The sequence below is a fragment of the Papio anubis genome, chromosome 19 (assembly GCF_008728515.1).
Source record: "Papio anubis isolate 15944 chromosome 19, Panubis1.0, whole genome shotgun sequence".
Lineage (NCBI taxonomy): Eukaryota > Metazoa > Chordata > Mammalia > Primates > Cercopithecidae > Papio > Papio anubis.
This window is the reverse complement of record NC_044994.1, coordinates 50,166,501-50,185,746: the sequence shown is the minus strand read 5'-3', so window position 1 is coordinate 50,185,746 and position 19,246 is coordinate 50,166,501. Positions and strand designations below refer to the sequence as shown.

Below are 19,246 nucleotides of genomic sequence, written 5' to 3'. Positions count from 1 at the left end.
ACTTCTCCTTCATGGAGATCTTCATATCTCCTTACCTTGCTTTGCTTTGATTTTTGTTTGTTTGTTGTTTGTTTTGTTTTGAGACAGAGTCTTGCTCTGTTTCCCAGGCTGGAATGCAGTAGCACGATCTCAGCTCACTGCAACCTCCGCCTGCCGGGTTCAAGTGATTCCGCTACCTCAGCCTCCCTAGTAGGTGGGATTACAAGCACATGCTACCATGCCTGACTAATTTTTGTGTTTTTAGTAGAGTTGGGGTTTCACCATGTTGGTCAGGCTGGTCTCGAACTCCTGACCTCATGATCTGCCCACCTCGACCTCCCAAAGTGTTGGGATTACAGGCGTGAGCCACCATACCTGGCCTCTGCTTTGATTTTCCGCAGAGAACTTCTGTCTCTGATACAGCCTCTCTTTATTAGTTTATATATTTGTCTGTCTCTACTGGAAAGTAACCTCCTTAAGAGAACGGACTTTGTTTTGTTTACAGACACGTCCCCTGCACCTAGAATGGTATCTGGTACATAGTAGGTACTTAAGAAATATTTATGGAAGGGAAAGAAGTGGGGAGAGCATTATTTTTCCATCTGTTTAACTTGTTATGGACTTCCTTTGCCCACCTAACAATTGCTGGCTATGTAAACAGCTTCCTTATAACTGAGATAGGTAATGTCCCTTACAGTTTTAAAATTCACATGATCCTTTTATAATATCTTATTTTGGATATTCTATAACCTTATCATAATTTAGGGATCACGATTTGGGGTATTTGCCAAAAGCCTTTTGCCCTATTTGAGAGCGCAGAGGAGTCTGTACCCTAGGGTATTCTCACTCCCTCTGCCCTACCACTGAGGGCAAAGGTGAACGCGACCATTCCAGTGCCCCTGGGTGCTATGGGGAATGGGGGAGAAGAGTCAGTCTTGCTGTGTCCACTGCTCTGTCTGCAGTGTTGCTGTGTCATCCATTCTGCTGGGCTGTGGATTCTGAACATGGGTGCCTTGGCTAAACGTGCCCAGGAGTGAGTGGCAAATCTCACTGAGCAATTTTGAATGGAAATTACTTGTCTAAAATCAGCTTGACCCTGACACCTGAGAATGATGCATGTGGTTAGGAGAAACCAGAGGCTGAGTGCATGGGCTTGTCTCCTTGGAGAGGGCTTAGTTTGGGCTGATGTAACAAAAGATCTTTGAAATTTATTGCTCACAGTTCTGGAGGCTGGGAAGTCTCAAATCAAAGCATCGGCAGATTCAGGGTCTGGCAATGGCTCACTTTCTGCTTTATAGGCACAGCCGGTGCCTTCCAGCTACATCCTCACATGGCAGAAGGGGCAAGCAAGCTCCTTTGAGCCCCTTATTAAGGGCACTATTCCCATTCGTAAGGGTGGAGCCCTCGTGACCTAATGACCTTCGAAAGGCCCCACCTCAATACTGTTGAATTGGGGACTGGGTTTCAACATATGAATTTGGAGGGGGATTCTAACATTCAGACCATAGCAGTAAATAAGCAGCTTGCTCTTGTCTGTACAATGAGAATAAAATCTCTACTACTTGCCACTCATATCTGAGCTCCCTACGGAAAATAATCTTCTGTCTTCCTAGCGTGGAAGTGATTCGTCTTGGACAGAGTCACTTCATCAACTGGGACCTGCAAATGTACTATGCTGAGAAGGACACACCTGCAAAAGCTAGAACCACCACACTCAATGAACAGCTCGGGCAGATCCATTATATCTTCTCTGATAAGACGGGGACACTCACACAAAATATCATGACCTTTAAAAAGTGCTGTATCAACGGGCAGATATACGGTGAGTGGAAGCCGTCACTCATTTTCTGGGGCAGTGGGGCTGCCTGCCATGTGCAGGGCACTACCTGGACCAGAGCCTGTCTCCTGGCATTGCTGGTGCCCTCCCAATGCGGAGTCCTGCTGCTGGGACCATTCTCCAGCTGAGCACCAGAGGAGCACCATGGACAGCACTGGGGACACATGCGTGGGAGAGGACAGCGGCCAGAAGTGGGATCATGGCCGGGGCGGTGGCTCATGCTTGTAATCCCAGCACTTTGGGAGGGTGAAGCGGACAGATCCCACGAGGTCAGGGATTCAAGACCAGCCTTGCCAACGTGGCAAAACCCCATCTCTACTAATAATACAAAAATTAAACCAGGTATGGTGGTGGCGCACACCTATAATCCCAGCTACTTGGGAGGCTGAGGCAGGAGAATTGCTTGAACCCAGGAGGCGGAGGTTGCAGTGAGCTGAGATCGCACCGCTGCACTCCAGCCTGGCGACAGAGCGAGACTCTGTCTAAAAAAAAAGAAAAAAATTAGAAGTCTCATTACTATATGATCCAGCAATTCCACTTCAGGTTATATACTCAAAAATACTGAAACAGGGGCTCAAAGAGGTATTTGTACACCTGTGTTCATAACAGCATTATTCACAATAGCCAAAAGATAGAAGCAACCCAAACGTTGATCAGTGGATGAATGGATAAACAAAATGTGGATACACACAATGGAATATTATTCAGTCTAAGAAAGGAAGGAAAATTTGACACATGCTACAACACAGATGAACCTGAACTCATTTATGCCAGAGGTTAAATTTTTTTGAATTTTTGCAATCAGAATTTGGTGATGACCTTGAGCAGTAGGATATAAATAACTCCCACATGCTTAGTGTTCCAATAATGGAACACTAGGCATAAATGAGTTAAGGACATTATGCTAAGTGAAGTAAGCCAGTCACAAAAGGACAAATATTGTATAATTCTACTTATATGAAGTACTTAGTATAATCAAATGTATACAGACAAAGTAGAATGATGGTTACCAGGGGCCGGGGTCAGGGGAATTGGGAGTTACTGTTTAATGGGTACAGAGTTTCAATTTGGCAAGATGAAATAGCTGCACGGCATTGTGAATATACTTGATGCCACTGAACCGTATGCTTAAAAGTGGTTAAAATGGGCTGGGTGCAGTGTCTCATGCCTATAATAATAAGACTTCGAGGCCTAGAACTCTAGACCAGCTTGGGTAACAAAGCAAAAATTTTTTAAAAATTAGCAGAGTTTGGTGCTGCATGCCTATAGTTCCAGTTACCTGGGAGGCTGAGGCAGGAAGATCCCTTAAGCCTGGGAGTTGAAGGCTACAGTGAGTACACCACTGCACTCCAGCACGGGTGACGGAGCAAGACCCTGTCTCAAAACAGCAACAACAAAAATTGGTTGGCTGGTGTGCAGGGGCTCACGTCTGCAATCCCAGCACCTTGGGAGGCTGAGGCAGGCACATCCCTTGAGACCAGGAGTTTGAGACCAGCCTGGGCAACATGACAAAATCCCATCTCTGGCCAGGTACTGTGGCTCACGCCTGTAATCCCAGAACTTTGTGAAGCTGAGGTGGGTGGATCACCAAGTCAGGAGTTCGAGACCAGCCTGGCCAATATGATGAAACTCCATCTCTACTAAAAATACAAAAATTACCTGGGCGTGGTGGTAGGCACCTGTAGTCTCAGCTACTCAGGAGGCTGAGGCAGGAGAATCACTTGAACCCGGGAGGTGGAGGTTGCAGTGAGCAAGATTGTGCCACTGCACTCCAGCCTGGGTGACAGAGCGAGATTCCGTCTCAAAAACAAACAAACAAACAAACAAAAACACACGCCTCTACAAAAAACAATAATAAAATAATAATAATGCAAAAATTAGCCAGGCATGGTGGTATGTGCTTGTAGTTCCAGTTACTTGAGAGGCTGAGGTAGGATCACCTGAGCCCGGGGACATCAAGGTTATTGTGAGCTGGGTTTACACCACTGCACTCCAGCCTGGGTGACAGAGTGAAACCCTGACTCAAAAAATCAAACCAAAAATTGGTTAAGATGGTAAATTTTATTATGTGTATTTCACTACAGTTGTTTTGTTTTCTTTGTTGTTTTTGTTTTTAAGACAGTGTCTCACTGTCACCCAGGCTGGAGTGCAGTGGCGCGATCTCAGCTCACTGCAACCCCTCCACCTCCCAGGTTCACATGATTCTCCTCCCTCAGCTTCCTGGGTAGCTGGGATTACAGGCGCACACCACCGCCCCTGGCTAATTTTTTTTTTTTTTTCAGTAGAGATGGGTTTCACCATGTTGACCAGGCTGGTATCGAACCCCTGACCTCAAGTGAACCACCTGCCTAAGCCTCCCAAAGTGCTGGAGTTACAGGCATGAGCCACCACACCTGGCCTACAATTGGTTTTTTTTGTTTGTTTTTGTTTTTGTTTTTTTGAGACAGAGTCTCGCTTTGTCACCCAGGCCGGAGTGCAGTGGCGCAATCTTGGCTCACTGAAACCTCTGCCTTCCGGGTTCAAGTGATTATCCTGCCTCAGCCTCCTGAGTAGCTGGGACTGCAGGTGTGTACCACCATTTCCAGCTAATTTTTGTGTTTTTAATAGAGATGGAGTTTCACCATGCTAGCCAGGCTGATCTTGAACTCCTGACCCCAGGTGATCCGCCCATCTTAGCCTCCCAAAGTGCTGGGATTACAGGCGTGAGCCACCACACCCAGCCAATAGTTTTAAAAGTTGATTTCGGTTCTAATTTTCTGAAACATTTAGAAATTTAATTTTCTGTAAATTTACAAATAATATTAAGGTTAATACTAGATTCAAATAGAGTGTTCTCTATTTTAAATAGACTTAAAAACACAATTGTTTAAAATGATATAGGGACATGTATATATACTTCCTACTTGTAGGAAACTGTACACCGTGAGTGCCTTTTCTCATAAGGAGTATCAGTGAAGATGGTGGGGCACTGAGGGGCTGAGGACGTGGCTCACATGTGTGGATCCTTCTGACTTGGGGGAGGTAAAGCATTTTAAAGGATATGACCCAGGCCCCTAGGAGAAAGTAGTAGGGAGGGACAGGCACCAGTATTTGAATAACTAGACCAGGGATCACCTAATGTTTTCTGTAAAGAGCCAGATAATAAATATGTGTCCAGGCCATATATGGTCTTACCTCCACCACTACATAAGCAAAGCCATGTAAGGAGGGGCCTCTGGACACAGGTGGAGAATCAATTTGTTTTGTCCTGTTTGTTTCTCAGGGGACCATCGGGATGCCTCTCAACACAGCCATAACAAAATAGAGGTAAGGCCTTTAAGCTGAAGAATTGTTTGGGATGCTAGGGATGTCAGGGTCCCAGCAGGGCCATGCTTCCTTTGAAGGTCTAGGGAAGACTCTTTTCATTGCCTCTTCCCTGCTCCTGGTGGTTGTCCACAGTCCTTGGTGTTCCTTGGCTTGGAGACTTGGAAACACAACTCTGTATCTCTGCTTTTGTTGTCACATGGTGTCCCCTTGTGTGTCTGTGTGTCTCTGTGTCCACACTTCCCCTTCTAATAAGGATACCAATCATTGGATTAGGACCTACCCTAATTGAGTGTCACCTCATTTTATCTTGATTACATCTGTAAAGACCCTGTTTCTAAATAAGGTCACATTCATAGGTACCAGAGGTTAGAACTTCAACATATCTTTTGGGAGAACACAGTTTAGTCCACCACAAAGTACCTTTTTGACTGGTCCTGGTGGCTCATGCCTGTAATCCCAGTACTTCGGGAGGCTGAGATGGGCAGATCAATTGAGTCAAGGAGTTTGAAACCAGAGAAACCCCATCTCTACAAAAAAAATACAAAAATTAGCCAGGTATGGTGGTGCACGCCCACAGGCCCATCTACTCAGGAGGATTGCTTGAGCCCAGGAGGCGGAGGTTGCAGAGAACTGAGATCAAGCCACTGCAGTCCAGCCTGGGTGACAGAGTGAGACCCATATATGGTCATATATGTTTCCAAAAAAAAAAAAAAGGTATCTTTTTATTGAAGACAGTTGTGAGCCTCTTGACATTTAAGAATGTGCTAAAATCCTAAGGTGGTTTTTGCATAATTGAAACCTTGCCTTTCAAGGAAAGTTCATGTCATATGTTAAGTGAAAAATATTTTATAAAATTATATTTTGTTTTTCTCCATTTCTTTCAGCAAGTTGATTTTAGCTGGAATACATATGCTGATGGGAAGCTTGCATTTTATGACCACTATCTTATTGAGCAAATCCAGTCGGGGAAAGAGCCGGAAGTACGACAGTTCTTCTTCCTGCTCGCAGTTTGCCACACGGTCATGGTAGATAGGACTGATGGTGAGTGTTTCTCTGGCATCTCAGGCATTAGAGACCAGGTTTTTTGTTTCCGGGTAACTCCTGCTTATGACTCAAATGCATGTCAAGTAGTACAAATCTGTCGCATATTCGAACGCAGTGAATGTTTTTCAGCACTTACCACTAGAGGGTTTATGGAAGAGCAAAGTAGGAAACAAGCTTCTTGTCCCTGAAAATTTACATCTTATTCATAGTTATGGCTCCAGGTGTATTTTTTTCACTTTGCAAATGAAATCTTATTGAAATGATTGATACTTGAATTATGATAGAAGAATCTAACTTTTCTTAGCACATTTATTACTGAGCATTTACTGAGTGTGAAAAGTCAAGCCTTATCTATATCAGAAATGGACTCTGAACTTGACTAATCTTTTCTACCAAATAATTTTAGATATATGCTCTTATTTAATAGATTCTGTTATAGTTTGGGTTTGAAATAATATCAGCCTCAGCCTGGATCTCTTCTGGGTGCCTTTTCCATTTAAAGGAGCATAATTAATGTGAATTTCATGGGAACAAGCAGAATGACTTGTAAGTTCCTTTGCAGAATCCTTCAATGCAGTTTGTGCCAGCTTTGTCACAGCAAGTTTGTCCTGATTATATCAAGGAAAGCTAGTCATTTTATCACAAATGGACATAATGATAAGTTATATAGACACACGTGCACTTTATAGAAAGAGCAAAAGGAGTTCCTTTGGTGTTTCTGTAATGAAGCATAGTCTGCCTTCACTTCATTCATTCACTTCATCCACTTCACTACATCTTCCACTTTTTACTTCAGTCAGTGCAGCATACATAAGTCCCTCTCTCTTCTCAACCTTGATGTCTCATATGTAGCAGGTATGAAATTTCTAGAGAAGGAATATGCATAAAAACTAAATGTGTAGGCCAACGCATGGTGGTTCACACCTGTAATCCCAGCATTTGAAAGGTCGAGGTGAGTGGATTGCTTGAGCTCAGGAGTTCAAGACCAGCCTGAGCAACATGGCAAAACCCCATCTCACCAAAAAATACCAAAAATTAGCCAGGCGTGATGGCACATGTCTGTAGTGCCAGCTACTCAGGTGGGGATCGCTTGAACCCAGGAGGTCAAGGCTGCAGTGAGCCATAGTCTCACCATTACACTCCAGCCTGGGTGATGGAGTGAGACCCTATCTCAAAAAAACAAAAAGCAAAACAAAACAAAAAACACCTAAATGTACAGAAGCTGTATGTGATACTTTTCAGCAAGTTGCAAAGAAACCCATTTTCCAAAGATGAATCTAATATTGCAATGAAGCAAGGTAACAGAGTTCAGATTAGGATGGATACATGGAAGCGTTTATCAGCAGACAATGTGGGGAAAGATAGAAAGGGACGATACCAGCTCATGAATCATGGAAGCAGAGGTCAAAGTCTATTTGACGCGCCAAGCCAATTTTACTCAGTCTGTAAGCATAAAGTATGACATTACAAAGTCACCTGGTTCTCTTTGGTTTTGACTCATTAGTACAATTGTTGTACTCTTCTCTGAGTACATGATAGTGTTTTAAGGGCTAACTGGTCAACTTAGGCCAATGTAAATTCATCCTGTAGTCCCTATTCTATTTTTCCCCAGTGGGATATTATGGGAAGAGCCCTGGATTACGTGCTAGAGATGAGTCAGTCCAGTTTGGGTCCCTGTCTGAGAACCACCTTCCTCGGTGTTGTAGTAAGAAGGTTGGATGTACAAAGTTCCTTCCAGCAGGGCTGGGTGTGGTGGCTCACACCTGTAATCCCAGCACTTTGGGAGACCGAGGCGGGCAGATCACGAGGTCAGGAGTTGGAAACCAGCATGGCCAACATGGTGAAAACCCGTTTCTACTAAAAATACAAAAAATTAGCCAAGCATGGTGGCATGTGCCTGTAATCCCAGCTACTTAGGAGCCTGAATAGGAGAATTGCTTGAACTTGGCAGGCGGAGGTTGCAGTGAGCCGAGATCATGCCACTACACTCCAGCCTGGGCAACAGTGCAAGACTTGGTCTCAAAAAAAAAAAAAAAAAAAAAAAAAACAAGAACACAAAGTCCCTCCAGCCTAACCTATTGCAACTCTTTGTCCACTGTCAGCTGAGGTCAAGGGTTGTACAGAATAGAGACATGTTACGTTTCTAGTGCAGGAGCTTAGAGAAATTGATTTTGGCTTTTAACCATAAAGTACCAGGAAAGGATCCCTTGAAAGGACCTTGAGGACTACGCCTCCAATTTTTTTTTTTTTTTTTTTTGAAAAACAGGTTTTTTTTTTGCCCCCCGGGCGGGAGTTTAACGGCACGATCTCAGCTCACTGCAACCTCCACCTCCCGGGTTCAAGCATAATTCTCATGCCTCAGCCTCCTGAGTAGCTGGGACTAGAGGTGCCCACAGGCACGCCCAGCTGATTTTTGTATTTTTAGTAGAGATGGGGTTTCCCATGTTGGCCAGGCTGGTCTCCAACTCCTGACTTCAGGTGATCTGCCCACCTTGACCTCCCAAAGTGCTGGGATTACAGGCGTGAGCCACCATGCCCAGCCACATGCATTAGTTTTCTGCTACTCTGTAGTGAATTAGTGTAACTCAGCTACTGAAAACACCCGTTCATTAGCTTACGGTTCTGTAGGGCAGAATTCTTAGCATGGCATGACTGGGTTCTCCGCTCAGCATCTGACTAAAATCAAGTTTGGGCCATGTTCTCATCTGGAGCTCAGTGTCTTCTTCCACGTTCAGTGTGGTTGCAGCAGGATTCAGTTCTCTATGCTTGTAGAATTGAAGTCCCCATTTCTTTATTGGCTGTCAGCTGGGTTGCTTTCCCCTCCTAGAGACTGCCCTCATTCCCTGCCAGCTGGTCCACTCCATCTGCAAAGCCAGCAGTGGAGAATCTCCCTTAAATTGAGCCTTTTTCATACTGCTCCAAGTCTCCCCACAAGAAGAGGTCTGTGCTAAGCTCATCTAATTAAGTCAGGAACACCTGGATAATCTATTTTTAAGGTCCGCTGATTAGGATCGTACATCTGCAAATTCCCTTCACAGCAGTACCTAGATTAGTGCTTGATTGTCTGACTGGGAGAAAGTGAACGTACATCCCTAGGATGGGAACCTTAAGGCCATTGCAGACTCCCGCCTGCACAGAGGTCCTGTGAGAGCAGAGTGTGGAAGACTTGGAAGCCTTCACTTCACCTGGAGGTTTTGAATCGATGATCAGAGAGCTTGTCTCAGGAGTTTTGCGCATCACATTGGGTGCGAGAGTCTGAAGCAGGCAGGCACTGGAGATTGGCACAGAGGCTGAAGGTTTGTATTAGCGTGGGGTCTTTGGGAAGGATGACAAAGCCATGAATGTGGGAGACACTTGGCAAATCATTTAAAGGGGGTGAGAGGATTGAGGACAAAAAGACATCTGAGAGGTAGGGTTTTTTTGTTTGTTTGTTTTTGTTTTTGTTTTGAGACCAAATTTCACTCTTATTGCCCAGGCTGGAGTGCAATGGCGTGATCTCGGCTCACTGCAACCTCCGACTCCTGGGTTCAGTCGATTCTCCTGCCTCAGTCTCCGACTAGCTGGGATTACAGGCACGCTCCACCACGCCCAGCTAATTTTGCATGTTTAATAGAGACGGGGTTTCTCCATGTTGGTTAGGCTGGTCTTGAATTCCCGACCTCAAGTAATCCTCCAGCCTTGGCCTCCCAAAAGTGCTGGGATTACAGGTGTGAGCCACCGTGCTCGGCTTTTTTTTTTTTTTTAAAGACTGAATCTCGCTCTTGTTGCCCAGGCTGGAGTGCAGTGCCACAATCTCAGCTCACTGCAACCTCCGCCTCCCAGGTTCAAGCGATTCTTCTGCCTCAGTCTCCTGTGTAGCTGGGATTACAGGTGCCCACCACCAAACCCCGGCTAACTTTTTGTATTTTCAGTAGAGATGGAATTTCCCCATGTTGCCCAGGCTGGTCTATCCACCTGCTTTGGCCTCCCAAAGCACTGGGATTACAGGTGTGTGCCACCATGCCTGGCCAGGTAGTTTGTTGTCACTTAATTAGAGTGAGCCGGGTGCAGTGGCTCACACCTGTAATCCCAGCACTTTGGGAAGCTGAGGCAGGCGGATCACCTGAGGTCAGGAGTTCAAGACCAGCCTGACCAATATGGTGAAACCCCCATCTCTACTAAACATACAAAAATTAGCTGGGCATGGTGGCGGGCACTTGTAGTCCCAGGTACTCAGGAGGCTGAGACAGGAGACTTGCTTTAACCTGGGAGTCAGAGGTTGCAGTGAGCCAAGATCGTGCCACTGCACTCCAGCCTGGGTGACAAAGCAAGACTCCGTCTCAAAAAAATAGTAGAGGGAATCAGCTGAGGCAGTCATGAAGGAGGGAAGAAAGGTGCATTTAGCTTTCTCCTGCCACCATTACCCTGAGGCTAGGGAATCAGGATAATGAGAACTGAGAGGTAGGATTTGTGGTTGGAGCATCTTTCTTTGATTACATCAATTTCACAAGTCAAAAATTGTGTGTGAAACACAAAGAAGGTCTTTCTAGTTGCCTCTAAATGTGCCATAAATAAAGAGTTTGCCATAAAGAGTTTTCTTAGGAAGGTGGCTTTGTTTTGTTTTAGTTTGTTTTTACACCTTCAACTTTTATTTTAGGTTCAGGATATACATGTGCATGTTTGTTACATGGGTATATTGCATGATCCTGAAGTTTGGAGTACAATTGATCCCATCATCCAGGTAGTGAACACAGAACTTAATAGTTTTTTTCTTTTCTTTTTTCTTTTTTTTTTGAGATGGAGTCTCGAACTATCGCCCGGGCTGGAGTGCAATGGTGCAATCTCGGTTCACTGCAACCTCTGCCTCCTGGGTTCACACTATTCTCCTGCCTCAACCTCCTGAGTAGCTGGGATTACAGGTGCACACCACCACACCTGGCTAAGTTTTCATATTTTTAGTAGAGACGGGGTTTCACTATGTTGGCCAGGCTGGTCTCAAACTCCTGACCTCATGATCCACCGGCCTCGGCCTCCCAAAGTGCTGGGATTACAGGCGTGAGCCACCGCGCCTGGCCCTGATAATAAGTTTTTCAACCCTTGTTGCCCTCCCTCGCTCCTCTCTCTTGAAGTCCCCACTATCTATTTTTGCAATCTTTATGTCCATGAGTACCCAATGTTAAGTGAGAACATGTGTTAGGTATGTGGTCTTCTGTTCCTGAGTTAATTTGCTTAGGATAATGGCCTAATCTCTATTGTGACAAAGGACATGATTTTGTTCTTTTTTATGGCTGCATAGTTTTTTAGTCCAAGTGTCTTCCAGCAGTCACAAGGTTGGAATTTGGACCAAGTCTCTGACATTCTTCCCATCTCTGTTAGTCTACAATTCTGTGATTCCATTATCGGAAGGTAATGGAAAACATTTCTTTTTTCTTTAATGATAAAAAGATTAAGGTGTTTGCTCTAGATATGATTGTTTTACTTGTGGGAACTTTACCACCTTTTATTATTTTGTTTCTTTTTTCTACTGGAAATGCGTTTGCTGTCACTTATGCCATATATCGCTGTGCCAGCTTAAATTGCTGAAGGGAAAGGCTTTGTTCTCACCACTGCTGATTTGTCTCTGGTTGAATACTTTGCCCTCTGGCACTTGTATATGTTTGCTACGTGGCCGGATTTAGGAAGTGCATTTATAGCTTCTAGTGAATGACTTTCTGGGTGAACTAATATAGAGAGATCCTAAAGTGTCATCTTTAATTATTAATTAGGAAGTGATTAATACTGACTTAAAGAGTGAATCTTCTGAGCCAATTGTGAAGGAAGGAGGTGTGTTTAGCTCTCTCTGCCACCATTACCCCAGAGCACTGATGATTCCAAGTGAGACTAGGGGATAAACAGCTGCTCATGCATCTGTGGCCTTCATCCTGGTCAAAGTATTCTGGAAAACTAAATGCTCTTTCTGTCCAAAGTCATCTGGCCATGGAAATGCTTTTCCTTCTATTTTGAGACAAAATAACTAGAGTAGAAAAATAGAAGATCTTGGGTAGGCAGAGTATTTTTTAAACTTTTTACTGAAGTACAACATGCGTATACAGAGATACGTACATATCATAAGTATATAACTCAATGAATTTTCACAAACTAATACTCTTGTAATGAGCACTCAGATTTAAAAAAAAAAAAAAAAAAAAAAAAAACCTTGTCAATCCCCCTAGAATTCCCTTTACATTCCTTTCCAGTGATTAACTCTCCAAGAAAAGTACTTTCCTGACTACGAATAACACAGATTAGCTTTGTCAGTTTTTGGCTTATGTAAGTGGAATCATGTAGCATATGTACTCTTTTGTGTATCTGGCTGTGAGATTTATTCCTATTCTTATTGGTTTTTTCCTTTTTCCTAAAAGAGACTGCATCTAGCTCTGTCTGCCAGGCTGGAGTGCAGTGGAATGATCAAAGGTCACTATAACCTCACACTCCTGGGCTCAAGTGATCCTCCTGCCTCAGCCTCCTGAATAGTTGGGATTACAGGCATGTGCCACGGAACCTAGCTTATTCTTATTGTTGAAATGTAGTTGTGAATAGAAGACAATTTCCCATTATTTAACTTTTAAACATTAAGATATCGGATAGTGATCAAACTAAGGTTGGTTGGTTGGTTGGTCGGTTGGTTGGTTGGTTGGTTGGTTTCAACTTTTCTTTTCTTTTTTTTCTTTTTTGAGATGGTTTGTTCTCGTTCTGCCCCCCAGGCGGGAGTGCAGTGGCCGGATCTCCCCCCACACCCACCTCCCCCCCCCGGGTGCACGCCATTCTCCTGCCTCAGCCTCCCGAGTAGCTGGGACTACAGGCGCCCGCCACCTCGCCCGGCTAGTTTTTTGTATTTTTTAGTAGAGACGGGGTTTCACCGTGTTCGCCAGGATGGTCTTGATCTCCTGACCTCGTGATCCACCGGTCTCGGCCTCCCAAAGTGCTGGGATTACAGGCTTGAGCCACCGCGCCCGGCTTCAACTTTTTTTTTTTTTTCTTTCTTTTTTTTTTTTTTTTGAGATGGAGTCTTGCTCTGTCACCAGGTTGGAGCGCAGTGGTGCGATCTCGACTCACTGCAACCTCCGCCTCCTGGGTTCAAGTGATTCTCCTGCCTCAGCCTCCTGAGTAGCTGGGACTATAGGCACGCGTCACCATGCCTGGCTAACTTTCTGTATTTTTAGTACAGACAGGGTTTCACCATGTTAGCCAGGATGGTCTCGATCTCCTGACCTCAGCCTCCCAAAGTGCTGGGATTACAGGTGTGAGCCAACACACCTGGCCTGTGTTTTTTTGTTTTACTTTGTTTTGTTTTGTTTTGTTTTGTTTTTTTATAAGGAGAATATGGCTATGGTAAAGAAAAAAATAGCCTGGGCAACGTGGTGAGATCCCATCTCTACAAAAAAATACCAACATTAGCTGGGCGTGGTGATATGCGCCGGGTCCCAGCTACTTGGGAAGCTGAGGTAGGAGGATCACTTGCACCTGGGGTGGTCGAGGCTTCAGTGAGCTGAGATTGTGCCACTGCACTACAGCCTTGGTGCCAGAGTAAGACCCTGTTTCAAAAAAAACAACAAAAGAAAGAAAGAAAACATACTCTTTCAGAGGAAGATAAACTGGTACAACCTTCTTGGAAAACAAATTAGTAATGTACACCAATGAGTTTTAAAATTGTCAGTGTTCTGTGACTCAGTAATTTCCTAATAGGAATCTGCTCTTAGAAAATAAGCCAGGGGCCGGGGCAGTGGCTCACGCCTGTAATCCCAACACTTCAGGGACTGAGGCAGGCAAATCACTTGAGTCCAGGTGTTTGAGAAAAGCCTGAGCAACATGGTGAAACCCTGTCTTTATAAAAAAAAATACAAAAAATTAGCTAGGTGTGGTGGCATGTACCTGTAATCCCAGCTACTTGGGAGGATGAGGTAGGAGGATCACTGAGCCTGGGGAGATTGAGGCTGCAGTGAGCCATGATCGTGCCACTGCACTGCAGCCTGGGCAACAGGGTGAGACCCTGTTTCAGAAAAACAAGAAAGAAAGAGAATAAGCCAGGTGTGGTGACATGCGCCTGTAGTCCTAGCTACTCATTAGGCTGAGGCAGAAGGATCACTTGGGTCCCGGAGATCAGGACCAGCCTGGACAACATAGGGAGAACTCTGTCTCTAAAAGGAAAAAAGAAACAGAAAAGTCTTTGCACACATACAAGAGGGTTATTAAAATGTTATTTTTTGAGAGTAAAAAACTTTGGAAATAAACTAAGTGTCTGTAATGGGAAAATGATAACATGTTTACAACTGTTCAAATGTTTATAAAGAATTTAAAAATGGATGGCAATATACTCAGATACAGCATTAAAATAATCAAGATGTAAATGTATATTCAGCTTGATAGAAACAATTTCAGATACAGACATTTTAAAAGGCGCTGGAAGGAATGATAAAGTGTCAACACCTGTTGTTTTTCCTGTGGATAGTGGGATTATGGGAATTTTCCCCCATTCTTCGCCAATGTTTCACTTTTAGTTTGTATTACTGTTTATAAGTCAAGATAAAACAAAGAAGTTTCCATCTTGGCATAACCCTTCAGAGTCAATGACTTGTTTTCCTGGGGATGCTTTGGGCTTTGCAGCCCAGCTGACCCCCACAGGAGCCTCAGCGGAGGCCTCAACAATGAGCTCTGCATTTGGTTTTACAGCTTTTCTGGGATTTCTCTCGCTTCCTTGTTAGGTCAGCTCAACTACCAGGCAGCCTCTCCAGATGAAGGTGCCCTGGTAAACGCTGCCAGGAACTTTGGCTTTGCCTTCCTCGCCAGGACCCAGAACACCATCACCATCAGTGAGCTGGGCACTGAAAGGACTTATAATGTTCTTGCCATTTTGGACTTCAACAGTGACCGGAAGCGAATGTCTATCATTGGTAAGTCCCCCTCAGAGTCTGTCTATGAATCGCTCATTTAGATATTGCTTGTGCCCATTGTATTGAATGGCACCAGGATAAAGCAGCCAGCGAAAGAGCTACTTGGCTCCTGGGAGATTTCTGCAGATTTTTTGAAACTAGTATTGTTTTCTTCATTCTTCACTGTGTTCCCTACTCAAAGGGACAGCCGCAGTATCTCTGAATCTTGCATATGCTGCTGATATTCTTTTTTAATCTCTCTTTTTTTTTTTTTTTGAGATGGAGTCTTGCTCTGTCACCCAGGAGTGCAGTGGTGCGATCTCAGGTCACTGAAACCTCCGCCTCCCGGGTTCAAGCGATTCTCCTGCCTCAGCCTCCTGAGTAGCTGGGATTACAGCTGCTGACATTCTTTAACCATGTGGGCTGCCAGATGCTGAATCTGGGGTGGCAGGTGGAACGCTTCTGAAGTAGCAGATAGACATTTGTAGCAGTCTTTTATTTTAAACAACACAAGCTCTTTTATTTTTTGAGCACCTCTGAGTGCTGTCTTCTGTACTTGATGGCAGGGAAGGGAGGGCTCAGCAGGAAAAGATTTCTGAGAAAATCAAGACTATACTTATGAATCAAAATCATACCGGCAATGCAGGCACATAGCAGACCACCAAGTGAAGATGAAAATCACTTCCTACCACTGAACTGCTTTAAATTTGTAGTTTGAAATAATCTCAAACTTACAGAAAAGCTGCAAGAATGGTTTAAAGAACTCTCATACTCTTCCATATCCAGCAATTGTTAACATTTGCCATATATATATATAATTTCATTATATATCTATATATACACATACATATATATGTACACATACATACAGATTATTGTTTTCTGAACCATTTGAGAATAAATTGCACTAGAAGGAGCAAGATTACATAATAAAAAAAGAAAATAAAAATATAAAAAAGAGACTAAATTGCAGGCCTAATGTCCTTTCCCCTAAATACTATACTGTATACCATAGTAGGTATTTCCTAAGAAGAGGAACACTCACTTATATATACAGTCCAATGATCAGAACCAGAAAATTTAACACAGTACAATATTATCTAATCAATAGACTTTTTCAGATTTTACTAGGGAAGTTCATTCTTTATGTTTTTCTCATCCAGGATCCAATCCAAGATCACAGGTTACGTTAGGTGATCATGACTCTGAGTCAAGGATGGTTCAATCTCTTTTTGATCTTTCATCCATTGACATTTTTAAAAACCACACACTGGTTATTTTATAGGCTATCCCCCAACTTGGGTTTGTCTGATATTCCCTCATGATTAGAGCTAGGTTACACATTGTTGGCAGGAAGAGTCCATAAGTGATGCTGTGCTCTTCTTTAAGTATCACATCAGAAGGTGTATATATACACACACATACACACACATATGTATATATTTATATGTATATATGTGTGTATATATACATATATGTATATATGTGTGTATATACATATATGTGTATATATGTATATATGTGTGTGTATATATATATATTTTTTATATATATATATATATTTTTTTGAGACTGAGTTTCACTCTTGTTGCCCAGGCTGGAGTGCAATGGTATGATCTCAGCTCACCACAACCTCCACCTCCCAGGTTCAAGCAATTCTCCTGCCTCAGCCTCCTGAGTAGCTGGGATTACAGGCATGCGCCACCACTCCCGGCTAATTTTGTATTTTTTAGTAGAAACAAAGTTTCTCCATGGTGGTCAGGCTAGTCTCCAACTCCTGACCTCAGGTGATCGGCCCACCTTGGCCTCCCAGAGTGCTGGGATTACAGGCATGAGCCACCCTGCCTGGCCAGAAGGTATATATTATTGGTTTGTCTCATTATTAGAGATGTTAACTTTGATCACTTGGTTAAGGTGGTGTCTACAAGCCTTCTCCACTATGACTGAATTTTTAACCAATAAAAATATATAGGTTTAACTGTCTATTATACTCTCCTTAGGCACACTTACTGAATGCTTTCTGTGTCCCTCACACAGATCTAGACTGATTATCGTGCTTGCCATCTACCTTGACTTAAAATCTAGTTAGCAATGAGGGATGTATTACAATTATTGCATTAATCAAAAAAACAAAAAAATAAAAAGGTCACAAGGAGGGGTGTTGTGGTCCAAGTATTAAAGGCAGTAAGTGTTGTGAGTTCATAGGTAAGAAACTTCCTGTTGGTTGGATGGAGAAAAATTCTATGAAAGAAAGTAACTAGCACATGGCATAGCATATGGTAGGGAATCAGTAAATATTTGTTGGAAGAATAACTAAAGTTATGAAAAACAGAGCTGACTGTGAAGGAATCTTTTTATATTTATTTCACTATTATATTCAATGTAGATAATGACTTACCAGTTTTGTTGAAGGCAACACTTTTCTAGAGGAACTGATGGTTTTAAGCTAATAGTGAATTATGAGATAGTAACACTTCAAATTAACTTTGTAAATGTAGTTTTATATTAAGAAATCAAACTTAGCTGGGTGCTGTAGCTCACATCTGTAATCCCAGCACTGTGGGAGGCTGAGGCAGGAGGATTACTTGAGCCCAAGAATTCAAGACCAGCCTGGATAACATAGTGAGGCCTCCATATCTATAAAAATAAAAATTAGCCAGGCATGGTGGCATGCACCTGTTGTCCCAGCTACTCGGGAGGCTGAGATCGGAGGATTGCAAACCTGGGAGGTCAAGGCTACAGTGAGCCAATATTACACTGCTGCACTCCTGCCTGGGCGACAGAGCAAGACCCTGTCTCAAAAAATATATATTAAAAAAATCAAACTTTGTTGTGTTTATTTCCTTTTTTTACTGCCAGTAAGAACCCCAGAAGGCAATATCAGGCTTTACTGTAAAGGTGCTGACACAGTTATTTATGAACGGTTACATCGAATGAATCCTACTAAGCAAGAAACACAGGATGCTCTGGATGTAAGTTCCACTTTTATTCTTTCTGCAAGGGATTCTGATCTTACTCTCTGATGCTGTCTGTTAAGTTTGCATGAAAGCTGTATGTTAACTACTGACCCTCCCTTTGCTTTGGAATAGTTGGGGTGGAAGTAGCAGCAAAGTAGAAATATAGCCATCTGGGTTCCAGTTCTGCCCCTACCACTGACTTCCTGGGATATCACCGTGGTGCCTTCTCCCAGCATGTGAGTCTTCAAGGTCTATAGGACTGAGGCAGGAGAATGACTTAGCTCTCTTCCAGTGACCTTGAGCAAGCTACACAACCATACTAGGTTGTAGTCTTACTATGTATGTGGCCCCCAAGAACTCCACTAACTTCAAGGTGTAGTGTGAAGGAAGGAAAGCATTCATATGTGGCAGGATGACAGAGCAATGTGTTGGATCATTGACTTTTGATAGCTTTGTTGGTAAAATCACTTTGATCTTAATTACTTCCAAGTCCTTAGGAAGCTGTCTGTATGTTTAGTCCCGTGATGTTGCCACTACTCAGAATATCTCTGGATCTTGCACTGTTGTTTGGTACAACAATGGCAAGGAGGCATGGAGGAGATCAGGCAGACCTGGTGTCCCTGCCTCTTTACTAGCTTGTGTCTTTGGAAAAAATGGTAGATATATCATATGAATCATTAATTCCCCCCATGAAAGAGGGAAGGGATAATTCCTATCTTGGAGGACCATTGCAAGAGAAAGCATCTTCCATACTGGCTAGCACCTAGGAGGTACTTAATAAAGGTTGGAGATTTTTCCCCTTTGCTTTAAGGGTCGATTGAGTTTTAGAACCACCCAAACATCCTTCAGAGAAGAGCCTGATTAATATATTGTCTCCTAGATAGAGTCACATTTTAAGATTATATACTGATGCTGATGCACTTAAAACTGATGAGATCTTATGAGGATATGAACGATGACAATCTAATCAAATAAATGCAGAACCTTCCAAAGAATCTTGAAAGCAAATACTCAACCAGTTGAACCACTTCTGCCATCTTGGCTAGACAAGATATGACTATAGGCCAGGCATGGTGTCTCACGCCTATAATCCCAGCACTTTGGGAGGCCAAGGTGGGTGTATCAACTGAGGGTAGGAGTTCAAGACCAGCCTGACCAAACATGGTGAAACCCCGTCTCCACTAAAAATACAAAAAATTAGCTGGGTGTGGTGGTGGGCACCTGTAATCCTAGCT

At 43.4% G+C, this 19,246-nt stretch overlaps 1 protein-coding gene across 4 annotated transcripts in view; it reads left to right on the top strand.

Moving 5' to 3' along the window:
* Nucleotides 1–19,246, top strand: part of ATP8B1 (ATPase phospholipid transporting 8B1) — a 158,063-nt gene that overhangs the window by 112,150 nt on the left and 26,667 nt on the right. For all 4 annotated transcript variants that reach the window (XM_009192795.4, XM_003914413.5, XM_021930173.2 and 1 more), the window contains 5 exons: nt 1,593–1,801; nt 5,079–5,122; nt 6,007–6,163; nt 14,887–15,075; nt 17,914–18,026. In XM_009192795.4, the coding sequence (XP_009191059.2) occupies nt 1,593–1,801; nt 5,079–5,122; nt 6,007–6,163; nt 14,887–15,075; nt 17,914–18,026 (712 nt within the window). The remainder of the gene's footprint in view (nt 1–1,592; nt 1,802–5,078; nt 5,123–6,006; nt 6,164–14,886; nt 15,076–17,913; nt 18,027–19,246) is intronic.